General features: G+C 40.2%; 1 protein-coding gene across 3 annotated transcripts in view; it reads left to right on the top strand.

Moving 5' to 3' along the window:
- The window catches only part of FHIT (fragile histidine triad diadenosine triphosphatase), a 504,434-nt gene that overhangs the window by 424,510 nt on the left and 61,609 nt on the right, over positions 1-18,315 (top strand). For all 3 annotated transcript variants that reach the window (XM_015875326.2, XM_032447238.1, XM_015875327.2), the window contains one exon: positions 2,262-2,330. In XM_015875326.2, coding sequence (XP_015730812.1) covers positions 2,262-2,330 — 69 coding nt within the window. The remainder of the gene's footprint in view (positions 1-2,261; positions 2,331-18,315) is intronic.

The following is an 18,315-nucleotide window of genomic DNA, read 5'->3' as shown; positions in this document are numbered from 1 at the left end:
AGCCATAGTGAATAATGCTGACAAGTGAAAAATGATCAATTAAAGAACTCCCAGTGTATCAAAATATCAGCACCCTAAGCCGGGAAAGCCATAAGCTGAATAGCAAATGAATGGCTCCCACATGGGCACCATTGCTCTGCTCTGTGCTTATTTCTTCCCCCAAAACTGAAAAGAAGGAATCTCCTTAAGACATAATTGCCAATCATATTTCTTTCTATTACATACAGGTGATAGGAAGAATTCAGATTTGTGTGTATGTCCCAGGCTCTCTCATAACTGATTGTAGTTACCTCAGACCTGGAAATACCCATTTGTTTTCTGATACAGATGACAGATTTTGCTGAGCAGCCCGGATTTGTGTAAGAACATAATGCACATAGTAAAGGTGACAAACCCTGAGAATCTCCCCAGTGATGCCAAGTGGCCCATATGCTCTCATAAACATGTTCTCTTCTTCTTTTATCATGCTGATCACATGAGCCTGTTTTGGGCAGAAGCTCTCATTAGGCTCGTTTGTTACCTGCTGTGCTGCTCTGTGCATCTGCAGTGCAGCATCTCTGCTCTAAGCTTTGGGCCACATCCTGTTTGCTTTTCCTGTGTGTGTACTGAAACATTTTGCCACAGAGGTAAAAAAAGAAGTGACACTTAAGTGCATAGAAGTTTTGGGACATAATGGTTATTGATATCTGACACTAGGCTCTCTCTGTATGTCCCATCAGGAGAATATCCTGAAAAGTAGTATTTGAACCAGTGGTATTATTCTTTGTACAAGAAAAGAAACAAACTGACAGCTTATTCTGTAGTTTTAGGTATAAATGTTAAATCTAAAGAGATTTAGATTTTAGGTGGGGCATGCTGATGTAATTTCACATTGTTGGTACAAACCACAGTCTTCACTCATGTTTTTCTTGGAAGTCTCTCTTTGTCCTAAACCCAAATTCTAGGCCTAGGGCTTCGGAAGACCATCTTTAAACGTACCTTGTGATTTTGAGCCATTTGTCATGAGAGCAGTGATGTTCAGATGATACATTGCACTAATACATCACAAGAACACTATCGCTCTCATGATATATTAGTATAATACACTATCAGAACACTATCACTGATGTATTACTCAAAAACACTGTTCTTAACCCTTAAGAAGCACGCTCATCTCTAAGCTGAGTATGCTGAAAGCTGTGGATAATGGTAGGTTTAAGGAGTAGCATATTTTGTTTCATGAGGGTAAGCTAAGAAAAACAAGTGGTATTCAAGGTATTTCATTAAGTGAAACATCCTCATGATTTCATTTTATTCACTGAACAGATGTTCTTGTAGATGAGGGTAGCATGATGTAGGTGTGTTTGGATTTTATTACAAGTAGACAAAGCTTTTTGGTTGGGTTTTGTGGATGGCTTTGGGGATAAAAGAATAAGGGATTAAAAAAAAAAAGGGGGTAAAAGAATATTTACAGTTTTGTAGCTGAAGTCACTGCAGAAAGGCAGGTAGATCAGCATTTCTTTGATTTCTCAAGGATTCTTTTAAAAATCACAGTAGATTTTGAGCCGCGAGAATCTTGAATTGTGTAATTCATTCCTATCTGGTATGAAGAGGCCTGTAATCTCTTAACAAAAAAAACCCCAACAAACTAAGATAGTAGTAGTAATAATGAATATCAAAGTGGCATGATATATTTACTTGTCCTTATTTTTGTTCCTCTTTCCCATATCTCATGAGCATTTATGAGAAAATGCATTGCCCCTCACATAACCCCCATGCTGGACACCCCAAAGCTACCTGTGCCACTTATTTCCCTTAGCTCTGCTACACTGAGCAGTGGCTTTTTTATCAAGAGAATGATGCTTAAGCTTCAGTTTCTGTAAATCTGGACCCTTAAGTCTCTTGCCCTGCAGGTGTGAAGCCACATGATGCACCACTGGGTATGTTATGTTTGGGCTGCAATCTCCTGGGAGGAAAAGCAAAATATTAAACCCTTCCTGATCTCTCAAAAGGTATTGTAATAGGAATGCTGGACAGACGAATGTGTCTTCCAATAGCCATTCTACCTGCATGGTCTCCATAATGTACTAGTGGATCTTCCATCCACTGGCCTGAACATCTTTTATAATCTCTGAAGGGTTAAGGTACTTACTTTTATGGAACATGTGGAATTCTGCAGTATCCTGTTTGCAGTTACTGCTACAAATGGAGGATAATGCTGATAATCTGGAAAAGAAAGTCATGATCTTGGCAATAACCATTATTTGGCTTCATATTTCTAGCACGTTCACGTCCATGTCCTTCCAAGGAGGTCAGGAGACTTCAGCAGGAACGATGATGTCTACCACGAGGTAAGAGCTGTGCTCTATTACGTGTTCAGAGGGGTTTTCACAGTTAGTAACTCACAACAGAGATGCAAGCCTTGCTTTTAATGGAATTATTTAATGGGCTTCCTGCATCTTTATTGGTTGCAGAAAGCCTGTGTTGAGCACCAAGCCCTATACTGAGATTTTGCAGCTTGCCTTCTGGCCTGCTTTCTGCAGGTTTCTGCTCAGGTTCAGTGCACACTGCATTGTAGCCCCAAAAATAAAGTTTGAAGAGCAACTTTGCTTATAGATGTAATATCTGCATATGTGCAGATCGTACAACAGAGCTGGGGACATAAGCTGTGACAGAATTACTGGATTTGTTTAAATGCACAATTGTATTGCTATTAATAAAAAGTTCTTCCCAGCTTGACATCTGTCACAATGAATTAATGAAAAATTCTCACTATTGTTAGATTTATGTGTGGTTCTTAGTGAATTTGGTAGGATCCTCTATCTGAAATGTGACATCTCCTTTTCTCTTTGAAAGTAATTAATGTAAACATGTTCAGTGCTCCTGCAATACCATATGCTTGAAGAAGAATTCATGACATTTTATGCTTTTGTATTGTTTCCTTTGTGACATATCCATGATGACAACTCACCACTCTCAAAAAATATATTTTGAAGTTCTGTAATGACTTAGGGGGATATTGAGGTTGGATATTAGGAAAAATGTTCTTCTCAGAAAGAGTGATGAGGCACTGGCACAGGCTGCCGAGGGAGGTGGTAGAGTCACTGTCCCCAGGGGTGTTCAAGTAATGTGGAGATGTGGAACAGAGGGACATAGTCAGTGGGCATGGTGGAGGTGGGATAATGGTTGGACTTGGTGATCTCAGTGGTCTTTTCTGACCTTAATGATTCTGTGATTCTATGACTTAATTCAAAGGTGGTGAAAACATGTTTGCTTTTGATGTGAAAGACAGAGATTGAGAACCCTTCTAACATAACCTTATAATGAGACTGCTGAGCAAGGAGATCAAATGTCAGTACGTGATGCCCATCCTATATAATGCTGTACTTAAAAGCAGCAAAGTGAGGCAACTTGGAAGTTAATGTTGGGTTTTTTTTCTCTTCAGATGCGTTAAGTGTTTTTTCAATTCTGCACCAACCCACAAAATCCGTTTCCATTTTTGTCATTTTTACAATGCCATCTTGTTATTTTTATCGTGTTTATTTCTCTCTTATTCTATGTAAATACAAAATAAAAAGCAAAACTGTTAATGAAATAGGCTATACATTTAGTGTTGTTAAATGCAAAAGGCATGACAAATTGGTGGAAATTATTTTCATCTTGTCATTTTCAGCTATGGCAATTGTAGGTGTTGGTTGTAGCAGACATAGGAAGCAAAAATATTTAGACACAGATGTGATAATATATCTTCTAGTGAAACAACATATAGCCTCAGAGTCTAAACAGCTACTTTTGAATACCAAAGAGCGAACATATGCTTTTGTACAGATTGCGGCTGACCAAAGATTTCACTGTACAATTAGGTTGTCAGGAAACAAACCTACAGCATTTGATGCTATGGAAGTTTGATGCCAAGTTCTATCACTCAATGGACTGGGAGGGTAGAAGGCCTAAAGCAGTACGCTGTCATGAGGCTAGTAAATAAATCTATGCCAAAACATACAAAATGGACTGATTATTGAAAATGCAGCTGATTTAAGAAATTATTTGGAAGGATACATTTCTGTATTGTACCAAGACGCATCTCTTAGTCAAAGCTTTCTAAAATGTTGAGGAAGTTCTTGTAAGTCATAGTGGAGCAGCATGCTGAAAACCTATGAGCAGACAAGTACCATTGGGTGAGGTGTAGGTGCAAAAAAGAGCTTTAAATCCATCATCTGTGAAATTTGCGCCTAGGACAATCTATAACCTGTTAATAAATGAAGCTTGCTTTCTGAATATTTGAGTCATAGAATAAGTTGTACATTAGGCAGCAGATATCCTTCCATTTCTTCATATTATATGACACAGAGGCTGTTAGCCTCTCTGAAACAATATTTGGCATTGTAAAGCACACCTGGGCTAGATTTTGCATGTCACAGTGCCTGGTTTAATTATTGCAGGTAAAAACTGTGCTGCTATTGTGTATAATTTTCACAGATTCTGGGTCTCGGCCCTAGTTCATTACGTCTATCTCAAACCCCTATCTATCTGTAAATGCCCTTGAGCTCTCCAAACTCTGCAGTTGTCATCTGTATGTGCTGAGCAGATTGTTGACAAATCCCATTGCTCAGTAGTGTTTGACAGGAAGGAGAATGCCCAGATGTTGAGACATCAGTCCTCTTAGGAGACATCTACAGTTGAGACAGCTAGAAAATACTCACATACTCTTGCTGTGTGCTTTATTTGTCCCATTTGGATTGAGAGTGACCATCCTGCTGACTGAAAAGACAGAAAAAAAAACCCTATGTGGTTGATCCCTTACTAAAGTGTTTACTGGGCTCTGGTATCTTTGGTCTTTTGGCTATAAAGCTCCAAGACAGCCTCATCTAAAACTGAAGTGTAAAAGGTATTCTTAAAGGCAAGGCCTATCTTTAGCACTCGGTTTGTAATAAGGCTGCTGATAGACATAAATGCCAACTACTTTCTGGATATATTTTTAGATCTTCAATACTGGGACATTAATTGGGAAAGGAATGAAAGGGGTCCACAACCTGTTCCACAGCACCGTCTCTGATGTGGTTCCTGGAATACATCACTTAATCTTTTAGGTCTTGATACCTTGATGCATATGAAAGAAGTCACCAGATGATTTTCCTAATATACAGAGAGAGCAATTAACAATAAAAAAGATGACATCAGATGTTTTTAATTTATTTCCTTGCCATCTTTGCAGTCTGTGGGAGGCTGTTTCCTAGGGAGAGTTAGCTCTCCATCCTCTGGGCTCACTGTAGTAAAAAGATAAGGACATAGTTTTGGGTTTTTTTTTCAGTTCTTAAATTTTCTTGCAATTATGTAGAGCTAATCCTGCAAGTGTGCACAAGTCTAAGTTAAATTGGTCTGATAGTTTGTTTCATAGATTCAGGTTCTTCATATTTTCTTGTTGGATCACTTTTCTCATCTACATCTTGAGTCATCTTTATTTATAAATTTATTTCTTATATAACATAACATATAATATGTAAGCTAAATATTAGTCAAACTTAATCAGAATCCCTCTTATTCCTCTCTCTCTCTCTCTTTTTTTTTATTTGAAATATTTATATTTTTTGATTTATCAAAGTGTCAAGGAGTTGCGTGTTTTAAGAAAATGAGGTGGGTTTTTTTGTGGTTTTTTTTTTTCCCTTTTGGAAGGGCATGTCATGGTAACTGATAAGCTCATTATTTGTGAATATCTTTAGGACAGCACCCTGTGTTGCGGCAGTCAGAACAATTGCTGCAGAGCTGCTGGGGGGTCACCGTGTCCAGAGCATTCAAGAACATTACCCTGAAGTATCTCAGCACTTTTATACACTCAGCCATCTGTGGGCACTTCCCATTCAATGTGTGTTTGAAAAGTCCATAGCACAGCCTGTCCCCTGTCTCCACAGAGTGGTTAGCCATTACCAGAACATAAATAACATTCATCATCCTTTAGGTTGGCAGGTAATAGCCATACTGGTCAGAGAGTATGGGGCTTTCTCAGAAAGGAAGAGTGAATCAAGTCTGCAATACTGCTGTTATGAGTACTGACCTCAATAAGTTCATTCTGAGGTTGACAGACTTGGATGGGTGAGGGCAGTCCAGCCTGTCAGCAGTAAGCTGAGCACCCTGCTACGTAGTGCTGTATTTTGTGGTGCCAAGCCATGTTCCTTCCCAAAGCCCATGTTTCACTTGGTGGTTGCAACCTGCTATAATGGATGCTACAGCAGCAATATGCATCCTGGGCTGTGCTTTCAAGGCAAAGAGTGCTGATTTCTCACCAGCTTTTCTTCTATGCCTACCTGTTTTTCTTGCCCATCTTTAGTTCCCAGCTTAGGCTCTAAATGCTCTAAAAGGGAAAAATTTGAATAAGAGAAGCTGACCCGAATCCTCCTGTCCTTGTGCCCTGCTTCCTGCCAGATGTGCTTTGTGGGCCTCTTGTAATGAATCTAGGTGAAACTTCCTAATGTGAGTTCTTTGACTTGGAGGTTTTCTTAAACACAGAAGCCGGCAAAAGGATTCAGTTCATGCTGTCCTTTCCCTCTAACATTCAGACACACAGTAAGAGAATCACTTAGGGAAAGATATTTTGACTTGGTGATCTCATTCAGCACATTATGTTAAATCATTTCAGCAAGCATACCTATTAGTAATCATTTCCAGTTCCAGAGAGGATGAAGGAGGCATTTTGGCACATGACTCGAGAACCTGCTGGGTTGCTTTTTCAACCTGGCTAAACTGGGGAGCTATGTTGAATTGAAAAGTTTAGTCAAATGAGCCTGAAGTTTAATTCTCTGTGAGTGGCTTTGACTGTGACATGCCTTCACCTTGACCTCACGTGCTGCTGGGCACAGAGCCTGGCAAAGGGCTTGAAACGTGTAGAGCTGCACTAAACTGTCAGGACTGCTTCACAATTAAAGATAAGGTATAGAATAAAAAGATAAATAAGCCCTAATTCTGGCCCTGCTAGACAAAATGGAAAGATGCCCAACAGCTTCTGTGAGCATTGGATTGAACTGTTCATGAAAATTAATAGCATGCAGAACTAATAGGCTGTTCCTTGGCCTCAGAATTACACTGCACCTTCTGGGAACATATTGTAGCCTGCTGGTAGATCAGTCTGCTGCATCTGAACTCCCTTGGGGCCAGACTCTGCTTTCTTTGAGCCCTGCATGGGTAAGCTCATGGAAAAGGAGGGAAGCAGCACAGAATCTAAATTGGATTTATTATTATTATTTTATTTTTTTTTAAAGCTTCTGTTTTCCCTAGGTACAAGTCTACTTCCCTATCTTCTTCTGATGCAGCAGCAAATAAATTCTTTCTCAGGCTGTGGATTTTATCCTGGTCTTGCCAATGTTGCTCTTTCTGACTGACAGAGCATCAGAGGAGCTTCTGGTAGCCAAGGAGCATAAGCCTTCCCCAGTTGTTTCATGTCTCTTGTGATATTACAGCGACTCCAGCTGGGCAAGTCAGATTAACTGTGCATGAACGTTTCCAACTGCGAGTACTGTGGTAGAAGCTACAGCTGTGCAAATAATTATGTTTTGAATTTGATACCTGAATTTTGAGTTGACCTTAAAGGAATTATTTTTCCAACAAATGAATTTCCTTTTTGAGTCAAACAAGATGATCTGTTTTGTGTACCATGATATTTTATGAGATTATAATTTGAAATCCCCTGGAGACTGCTGGTACTCCCTGCATGCACCCAACCTACATTAAACAAAAATGATAAATTCATCAGCAGGATCTAGCAAGAATACTGGGAGGCATCCTGTCATCATGTATGTCTTCCTAGAAGAAAATACTACTATTTGTGATACTTTCTACTCTTTTCAACCTTGTAAAGTGTTTCTTATTTTGATACTTGAAATCTCTGAGACCTTCCTGTATGCCACATGCACTGCTGCACATATCTTAAGATGGCAGGAAAACAGTCAAATCTGATAAAGAACCATTTCATTCTCTGATGTCTTCCTTCAGATCTAAAGAAGTAGAATCGGTCCAGCTATAGGAACAAATCAGGAGTGGAGGGCTCCCAGTTAGGCAGCCATTCCTCATGATTATACACATGCCCTTTAGACTTAAACTTTATCTGGAAGGTAGCATAGATTTGGCATTTTATGTATCATTATGTAGTCTTCTTGTCCTCCAGCCCAACTTTCTCTCTGCATTCCATTACTTGCTGGTTCTTACCATTTCCTGCCTCAAGATCTCCTCATAGTTAAAAAAAACAAAACAAAAACAGCTTTCAGAAGTCACTTATGTTTAACTTATGATGTACAAATTATTGTGAGCGTTACAGAGGAGCTCTTGGCCCCTGCTGCCCCTTGGGATATTTACCATGTTTAGCTCATGGAGTATTTGCTCTTTGTGTCCTTGATGGTACTTCCTTGGCTACCTACTTAGTGACAGAGAGCCTCCAACCTAAGACAGGCTGTTGATAAAGGGATTAAAGTGAACATGGTCTCTCAGGCCCATTTGCTCTGTCAGTGCTTGGACTTGCTTAGCTGCTCAGGTGTTTCTCCTCTCCCTGAGGTAAGTATGTCTCCAGATCTCTGGTTATCGTCTGATGCTCAGGCTGAATTCTTGCTGGTGGGGTGAACGTGCCCCATTTGTATCTTATATACTCAGCTTTTTGGAAGTGACATCGTGGAAAGTATACGAAAGTATCCAAGGTGAGAGTTGGCAGGTTCCAAAAAGGGATTTTTCTTCTCTGAACTGAAATGATGTCATAAGCTTAAAATGAAATACTCCCTTGCATTCTGCTTATAGCTCAGGGCATGTGAGCAGCTATTTGGTAACCTCCAGACCAAGCTGCACAGAAATCCAGTGCATCAGATTTTTTTCTGTAACTTGTTCTGCTAAGAGCAAAAAAAACTGGAGAGCACCTTCTCACTCCATAGGATTGTATTCCAAAGCTAAACAGGATCCAACATTCTGATCCACATATGGGTACTTGAAGATACTGGTGGTGTTAAGAGGTGATCCCCAGGTAGAGATCACTTTATTAGCTCTCTTCCAAATGCAGGTCCCTGAGGGATCAGATTTATCTAAAGGAGGTTCAAGGACCAAGTAGCTGGAAGTGACACCATCTCAGCTGGTTGTTGCTGGCAGTTTCATTGACCTGCCCAGCACTAAATCAGCGGCTTCAGTGATTCAGATCTGACGCTATCCCTCACTTTCTAAATATGACTTTTCTAAATGAAGGTGGAGGTATATTAATGGACCCAAGCATTCTTCCTTGGTTAGAAAGTAAATAAAAGTCTGATGGGATGAGTTTACCAATATCTGCAAGGTCAAGTTAATTTATCTTTTGAGTCAAAAGAGTGAAAATATATATAGATATGAGAAATAAGCTTTCCAGATATATGCTTGTGTTCTGGTTTTGTTTGTTCTGTAGGAAAAAAAGAAAGTGTGCTTTCTTTTTCTTTTATGTATTTGCCCACTGTTTTCCATTATCTTTTTTTCTTCTGTAAGCATAAAGATATAGAAGGCAGCTGAACTTAAAGGGAGTTAGAAAAATGCTACCAGAAGTCCTAAAATATCAAATGGGGAACAGAATGTTTGTGGTTTCCAAAACCAAAATGATACACTGGCAGTTTGAGTTGCAATAGAGTTCCCTAGTCCTTTTATTTAGGCACTTTTAAGTAAACATGTATATATATTTACGGAAATAAAAGTGGAAGTTATGAAGATTGAAGAAAAATACTTATTAAAGTGGTGGTGAGGTGATAAGAATATCTGTAAAAGGAAGTATTGTGAAACTCCTGGGGCATGCTGGCTTTGTGGAAGACCACCTTGCACACAAGTTTGCTCAGCTTTGCAGTAAATCAGTGTCTCATCTGTGTGTGTGATTGGCTTTCCTGTATGCTGGGTAGCAAAGTTGCCTCTTAGATAACAGAGCTATCTATATTTTATTCACAAATTTAGTGTTCGTGGGAACTTCTAGGCCTTCTTTTTTAGCAAAGAAGTGCATGGGATGTGGCTAAATCAAGATCTGATTATGTCATGCCTTTGCTAGGTATTTCTGGTACAGTAATAATCAGTGAAACAGTTAACGACATTGAATATAAACTGCCATCCCTGAGGCTCCAAAGCAACACCTTTCTGTTACCAGTGCACTGCGGTTTCACAGTTAACACCTCACCTCTTTCTGTAGGAGACAACACTTTACATTACAGCTTGTGTTCTGGCAAAAAAAAAAAAAGCTACAGAGTTTATCGTAGGCAAGTCTCAGTTCCATAAATTCAAAACACTATTGGAAAAAACTCACTGCCAAATATAACTCAGGCCATGTTCTATACCTTCGTTACCATATGTTAAGAAGACAGAGGTACAAAATTACTTGGTGTAAAATATTGCAGGCAAATGGCTTACCTTTTTTGAGGCATTTGCTCAAATTAATTTCTACTCTTTTAACTCTTTATGATGCAAGTACATGGGGCAGTCATTGGGATGAGCCCATGTGTCTCTATTGGGCAGACCCAGTGATGGAGTAGGCAGTTAGGGCTAGAGGAAGAAGGCTGATGACAGAAAGGTAAGAGAGAGTGGATGTTAGGTGTTTCTGCAATGTTTTTGCTATGGGAGAGGTCCAAAGGGATTGCAGAGATGTCCCCATACTGGGCAAGAAAATGTTCATTTCCATTTCAGAAAGGAAATTTTAAGAAATCATTGCATTACATTGAAAATTTAGTTTGACAGCGTCAGGATAATTATATACTATTTAGTTTTGTTTAAATATTGTAAGCACTATTGTTTCTTTCCCATGTAATGGATTGACTGGAGAGCTAGGTTGGAGTTCTTTTCCTTAATTGTTCTAATCCTTGGCTTTAAGAAAATGAATTCTTTAAATTTACACTTGTAAAGTATGCAGCTAATGAACTAAAGGCTTTAGCAGTCCTTTGCAGACCAAGACTCTGTAGTTAAAAAAAGAGGGGGGAAGGGGGGAAGGGAGGGAGAAGAGGGGGGAAAAAAGCTAATCACCAAACCGTTCTGTTAATGCTTATTTTAATCATCCTGCGTGCCCTTCCTGGCAGACAGAGCCATTAGGCTGCAGAAGCATGAGGCGAGCTATCACCATCAAATGGCGCTGATGCTGAGAACTGGGCCCAGGAGTACAATTTGACTTGTCAGTTTGTATAGACATAAAGCTTCATTGTTGTGCACAGGCACAACTGGCTTTTTAAAAGTCTATTTCCCTCCTGATGATAGGAGAATCTGCTCCCTTCTCTCCTACTGTTCTCCAGCCCTCAAATTTATTAAGCTGTGCTTATAACCCTGCACTCAGGTTAGGTGGCACTGCAGAGGCAGGTGCTCTTCTGCAGAGCCTCAGGTAGAGCTGGGGGGTCCTTCTCTCACCAGTGACGGCAGTTCACTGTCCTGATCCACAAGGTACTCAGCAGAGTGGGAGTGGAGAGCTTCAACTCCTGCACTGGGGTGATGGATCATTGTAGGGAGCCTTAAAATACAGCTGTCACCACAAAGTCTTAAGGTGTTCATTCTCCGTGGAATTGGGTGTTTGAAAACATGGGATTTTCAAGAACCATTAAATCAGTAAGGTTGGAAAAGACCACTAAGATCACCCAGTCCAACCATCAACCCATGCCCACCAGCCAGGTCCTTCAAAAGAGAGGAGATGATGGAAGTGTTCCAAAAATGGAACTTCTCCAAAATGTGACTAATTATGTAATTATGTATGATCTGGGTGGGAAGGCCTTCACGTGTTGCAGGGAGACACTGGAATTGTTTCCAGGAGTATAGTGTAGCATTCTCAGATTTTAGCTTTTATACTCTGCAGAATGGAGAAGGTATTTACTGTTGTCCACACTGAGTAGCTGAATTTACTGCTCCAAGAAAAGCCAAAGTTCAAAATCCCATTTGACTGAGTTGCAACCTAATTACAGCCATCCAATGCTCAGGCATTCCAACAATAAGGGGGAGCAAGGAAAGTCAGCCTTTCTCTCATGTTGCTTGGGTAGTTGAAGTGTTGTGCAGCTGGGCTAAGAACTTCTTCCTGAATTTAACTGTGAAAATTGCTCATGTATTTGAACTAAACCTATAAGCATATCCAACTAAACATTTGTACCCCGCTTTTTTGTGAATGTAAATTACTTCTGTGCACTGACAACTTGCTTTTAGGGACTGATTTCTGTGGAAGTGGGAAGGTATTGCAATAAATCGTTCTTAATTGAAGGTCTATTTTTAGTTTTTTTTTCTTGAAGGATCGCTTTATTCTTTCTTTTTTTGAGGAGAAATCTCTCTTCGGTCATTACGTTAGTGTCTTTGAAGTGGCAAATGCACACAGCTGCCAGGTCGTGTACGGTATGGCAGTTATGCAGGGTTTTCTTCAGTGTGATTGTGAACAGTAATTGAGATTAGCTCCCCAGAAGGGACTTTGCTTTCCTGTGGTTTTTTTTTCTCGCTGAAATTGTTGAGCTTAATGCATTTATGAGTAGAGTCTAAGTGCTAACATACTTTCTTCCCATACCCCTGCCATTTCTGTGGCAGTCTTACTGAAGAAATAACAATATATAAAGCTGCATAAACACTTAAGGTCTTAGGTGCCTGCTTCTACTGGCACTTTCAAATTTTTTATTTGAAGATAATTTCATTTCACACTTTCACATCTCAAGTGTCTGGTTTTGGGGACCTGACAGTATTTCTTACATATGTTAATTAAATTTTCTATCAGCTCTGCGAGTGCATTAAGTAGTATCACTTAAGGGCGCCATGCAGGGAGGTAAGGGAAGGCTGTGAAGTTATGGAGTGAGAGAGGTAAAGCTATTGACTGCAGATATGTTCACAAATCTCTGAACAAGCAAAAAGAGAAGGCTGCATGGAATAAGCCAGCAAACGAGGATTGTGTTTCTTTATGTGAGCTGTGACCCTAAGGCGCTCAACAGATATTCTGGGATGTGCTTTCAGCTTTACAAAACACTGAGAACTTGACTCTAAAGAACTTTGCACCACTGTTTATCTGTAGAATAATTTTGCTGGTATTAAAAAAAAGTTGGACAATCAACTGGGAGTACATTGGCTTAATTCATTCAAAGCCTTCAAGCTGTAGCAATTGCAACTCACCGAAGGTTGAACCTAGGTATAGTTATAAGTGATGACATGTTTGCTCACCTGTGGATTGCAGTGATTTTACTGGAGCTGGGAGGTCTATCTCCACTGGTAAGATGTTTTCTAGCAAATGTGCAGGGGAAAAATTAGCAGAATGAATGCAAGTTGCTTGGTGTTTTTTTGGTTTTTTCCATAAAGATGAACCCAGGAAATTCTTTGCTGTAAGCTGAAAAAGACGTGCAAGATAGGTAGGGCTCTGCCTATCACTGACTTTCGAGGAGAATCGGTTGTCTAACAGCTTTAAAGACTTGGAAAAAGCCAGCTCCTTCTGTATTTGGTCACGTTGAGCAGTATTGACACTCAGTTGGCTGTTATTGGCGTGTGGTTTTCTCAATGTCTGCACAAGGGCATGAAGCAGAATTGCCCTCTGCTGCATGTGAGCAAAAGAGCTTTGGATTGATGTGTCAGCTACATTGTGTTTCTGGGTCCCTTTCATAAACACTTGTAGAAGGGAAATAGCAGTGGAATAAGGGCAGTTCCCAGGTCAGGTAACATGCTCTGTTGATTAAGATCCTTTACTCCCCTATTAAGTGCAATAAACAGTGAAGCTGAGAACTATCTGGTGTTTTTACACTACTTTTAACAATATCTTTTCCTTTCAGGCTCCTGATATTTCTTCTCTGGTACTACCTCATGATCCTTTTCACTCATTTATTACTGTTGCTTCTTCTCAAGAAAAATAGATATGCTGAGAGTAAAGAAAGTTGCTCATTAGGGCAATGTAATTAAAGGAAAAGTAGACATCATGCCAAGTTATGCTTTCTCTACAAAGCGCCACCTTGGAGATTGCCTGAAACTCAATTACTCGTTGCTATGCTTATTAAGGAGAACAATGCAATGAAATGATCCCTATTCCTAATAACCTTGTTTTCTACATGTGAATCATGTTAATACTTTTTTCTTCAGTGCCTTAATCACCATTTATAAAATGGGCCTCTTTCTAGAGGGAGAATGGGGAAGGTGGGCTGCATGGTGGGTGTTCTCTGAATTACCATTCTCCATTGAGAGTTTCTTGTTTCCTGCTGGCCCACAGTATTTTTTGTTTGTTGGTAGTTTCTTTTAATTACACAGAACAGCATTTATTAGCAAATTGCATCCTGTCAACCTGTTTTGTTTTGTTTTTTTCCCTCTGATTAAATGAAGATCTTCAACCTCTGCATTGCACCCCTCCTTCGGGGGGAAGGTGTGTGCAATACCTTCCATATCTCAAGCTCTTCTGCTTGAGTCCATAGTTTCACTGAGAGAAAAAAAAAACTTTGGAGCAGAAAGTTAACATCAACACCTAGTAAATAATCGTCTCTTAAGCACAAGTCAGTGCCTGTGTCTTCTCCCCATTTTGCAAATTAATCTTTTCCCATTGTCCTCATCACACACACAGTATCACAGTCTTGTGCGGGTTGGAAGGGACCTTAGAGATCATCGAGTCCAACCCCCGGGATTCGAGCCTCCTGTGTAGCAGAGCAGCACTTCTACCACTCATAAGGCAGTGTCTTCAACTTCTATGGACAGCATGTTTCTGTGATCCCAGGAAACCTGTGTGTTCCTGCACAATACTGGCAGCTGCTGCAGGGGCTTGTGAATTATGTTATTTTGTGAAGGGCTTTGGAAGAGTCCTAAAGGCTTCAAGAAAATGTGACTTATTCCCATTTAGCGGACAGTATCCATACTCCTTAGTTCTGTGCTGAAAGTTAGCTCTCTGAATGCACCAGTAAAGGAGTAGTTAGATATTCCAGCAGAACTGAAGGACAGAAGTCTAAATGATGGCTGTATGCAGGGCCAAAACTGTCACAGAAATTGGGGGAAATTACATGAGGGTTAAGCCCAAGTTCAGCTGATTACCAGTAAGTTCCCTTGAAATTATCTGAAAGGCCACAAGAAATAATGAAATAATTCTGCACAAACCTGTGTTTTGATCAGAATTGTGAATTGAAGTGGCTGAATGTTGAAAGTATTAAAAGTAGAGAGATGGAAGTCATTTGTTTATTTAAAAAAAAAAGAGAGATGAGCAAGACAGACAATTCTACAATCATTGTGGAAAAGACCTGAAGAAATGCAGTCCTCTTTGGTGCATATGAAAAGAAGGCTAGTCCCAGTACCACCAGCATCTTACATACTGTGTAAACTACCAATTCTATGTTATATGAATACACTGCACCTGAAAAATGTTTTGTATTTTCATCTTAGAAGGAAATGCAGGACCGTATTGTTAACCATTCCTTCTCCCTCTTTCATCTCAGAATATTTTAGTCCTTTTATGTAGGGCACAAGGGAACGTGATTGAAAAGGAAAGTCCTACCCTTTGATGTTTATTTGTTGGCACTATCCACTTTTCATGGCTCTATTATTCCAGAATCCTATTGAGGTATTCATCATTGAGTAGAAATCTCCGCTGCTGTCACTAGGGAATTTCTGCCTCTAAATCACATAATTTGGCCCCTGATACTCAACCTGGGGCCAGATTTTCAGAACTGCTGAGCACAGAGCTGTTCCTGTTGTGACCCTGTAAGGGTGGATTTGCAAAAGAATTTAGCAGTTCCCTTTCACCAAGGGGATGAGCCCTTTCCAAAATCTGTCCAGCTTTATTTAGTGCTGAGCCAGAAGATGAGGGCTTTGGAAATGACGGCTCTTAGTAAACTCTGATGTGGGAAATACCAAGTTACAAACTCCTGAAGGATCTGAAGAAGAGTTTGAGAGGAGGCAAACCTCTATGTTACAAGACGTGCCAATTTTTACTGACTGATGGAGGGGCTGGGAGAAATTGTTGGATCTGAACAGGTTTTTCTGTAATTGCCCACTAGGAGGTTTCCTGCATGTTCCCCTGCAGCAGCTGCCAGACAGGATGCCGGAGCAGAATACCGCTGTGCTGAGGCAGCTTGGCAATTCCTATGTTCCCAAAAATGCATTCACTTAGCTAAATGTGATTTGCAAGCAAAGTAGCGCAAAGCAGCCATTACTCTCCCACCTTCCTGAAGAAAAGAAAAAGGGTATAGATTTCTTAGCATTTTATAAGAATGAATTAGGCTTTCTGCTGAAATTTTAAACCTGGGGTTCCTACTGTATTCGCAGCACTGCCTACTACAGAGAGGCATTTCTGACGTAGCAAGAAAAAACTGTGCAGAGCAGTCTGTGTAGCCAGGGAAGTTAATGGGTTAATAGATCGGTGTTAGTTCTTGACCTGGATGTTGTTGTAGGCAGGTGGCAATGGAGAATGTGATCAAGAGAGGTGTTTCAGTACATAAAAATGCAGGACTTGGGTCTTTAACTCGAGGCAGCGCTTGAGCTTCATGGAAAGTAGTTCTGAGGAACTTTTTGTATTTCAGCACACTTAAGTGAATGTTGTGCATGTGTCTGCTGGAAGGTGAGGTGTTTTGCTGCCAAGTAGGAGCAGGCAAAGGAATGTGAAAGCTTCAGCAGTAAGTTGGGGATCTAGTGCAACCCAGTGCAGAACATTTGGTTTTGATTTCTAGAGCTGCACTAAATATCTAAGGAACATCTTGCTTTCAGTCCTCTGGGATCCCTTGTGAAATCAGGGTGCGCATTTCCATTGGTTATCCAGCCTCATTCGCATTTGGTTGCACTTCAATGTAAGTACTTTTTAAAACACACTGAAATCGATGAAAAAGAAATAAGGCAAAGGGGAGGAATGGGCTTGGCAGAAACCTTTATCATTGTTACAGGACTGTGCAGCTTCTGTGATTATCCCTTGCCTTGTTCAGTAGTGTATAATTCAATGATTGCATCCCGGGCATGCTATTAACTTACTTTTCTTCTTCTGCAACCCCAAAACTCATTCATTCTTTTTACTATTTTCTACTTGACGCACATATATATGTAGGGGGAAGGCAGTGGCTAAAGAAGTGTTATGGATTTCATATATTTGCTTCATCTGCCACATTATAGCAAATGACAGTTGATTAGGTCTTTCTATAGATCATTACCAATTGTTTTCTACCTTGCAGATACTGCTATTACGACAAATCTATCATATCCTGGAGATCCTATGCAGCTTGTTATTTCTTTGTGATTTATTACGCTCACAGTAGAAATGTTGTTAGCGAACATTGGGGAAGCAGTGAATATATTGAGAAATATCAATGTATCCTCATGTTCTGGCTTGCAGTGACAGTCAGTGATCCATCTCGCTGACACTTACCTTGTTAACATTTTGATCAGATGGCAAATTTGTCATTTTTCATGGTAACAAGTATAAGTTTGTACAAGAATTGCAGAAACACGGGAAAGATAAAGGATCCTTCTCTTAGTTTTTCCCACTGTGATGTAATCAGTAATCTTTCTGGAAAATGAAATAATTACTTTGTGAGAAAGCTTATCCACTGGAAAATGTGCCGGTGTTAGAAAGCTACGATTTCTCTTCATTTGAGGATTGAATGAGTTCTCTTTGCAGATACTGCTGTCACGTTGATTAACACACCAAGCCAACATGAAATGATAATGTAGAACAAAAAGGTTTACAGTCAGATTTTGTCTCCTTGATTGTAGTGGGGAACGCAAAGATCTTGCAAGTAAAAGTGGTGTTATTTCTGGGAACAACAGCATACAAAATACTGCAAACCTGATATTGCAAATTTCTTCTAATCCTCAGTCAGAGCTTGTTCTCAGCTCAGCACTTGACTTTGCAGCTTGCTCGTTCTGAAACATGGTCATGAAAATTGTGCTCAGAGCAAGAGTGGACTACACAGGGAAATTATAGCTTCTAACATTTAAGAGCTGTCATCTGCACAGCCCACAGATCTGAGGAAGTGGGCAAGAGAGTGGGATGTTGTCTCTTGGAGCAATGTGTCTCTTCATTTTCTCTGTGCAGGGCATCAGTACTTTCCGTGTTACCGCTAGGGATTGTGTAGGGCAGCACTGACGTGCCAGGGAGGTGGTGGAGTTATCGTCCCTGGGGGTGGTCGAGAAACACTGTGGATGTGGCACTGAGGGACATGGCTCTGATGGGTTGGATGGTGATGCGCTGATAACTGTACTGGAGTATCTTACTGGTCTTTTCTAAACTTCATGGTTCTTTGACATTGGCCTGGGCAGGAGGATGCATGCATGGGCTTAGGGTCAGGACCAAACCAAATTAAAAATAATAGAAAAAGCCTTTCTATGACCTACATGAATTCAGTAGCTGGAAGTTACTTTTATTCAGTTAATCTCTTTCAGTTTCATCTACTGAAAACTTCTTGACTGCTCTGTTTCAAA

Source organism: Coturnix japonica, chromosome 12 (genome assembly GCF_001577835.2).
Source record: "Coturnix japonica isolate 7356 chromosome 12, Coturnix japonica 2.1, whole genome shotgun sequence".
In the NCBI taxonomy this organism is placed as follows: Eukaryota; Metazoa; Chordata; class Aves; order Galliformes; family Phasianidae; genus Coturnix; species Coturnix japonica.
The sequence above is the reverse complement of the archived record's forward strand: the minus strand, read 5'-3'. Positions and strand labels throughout refer to the sequence as shown.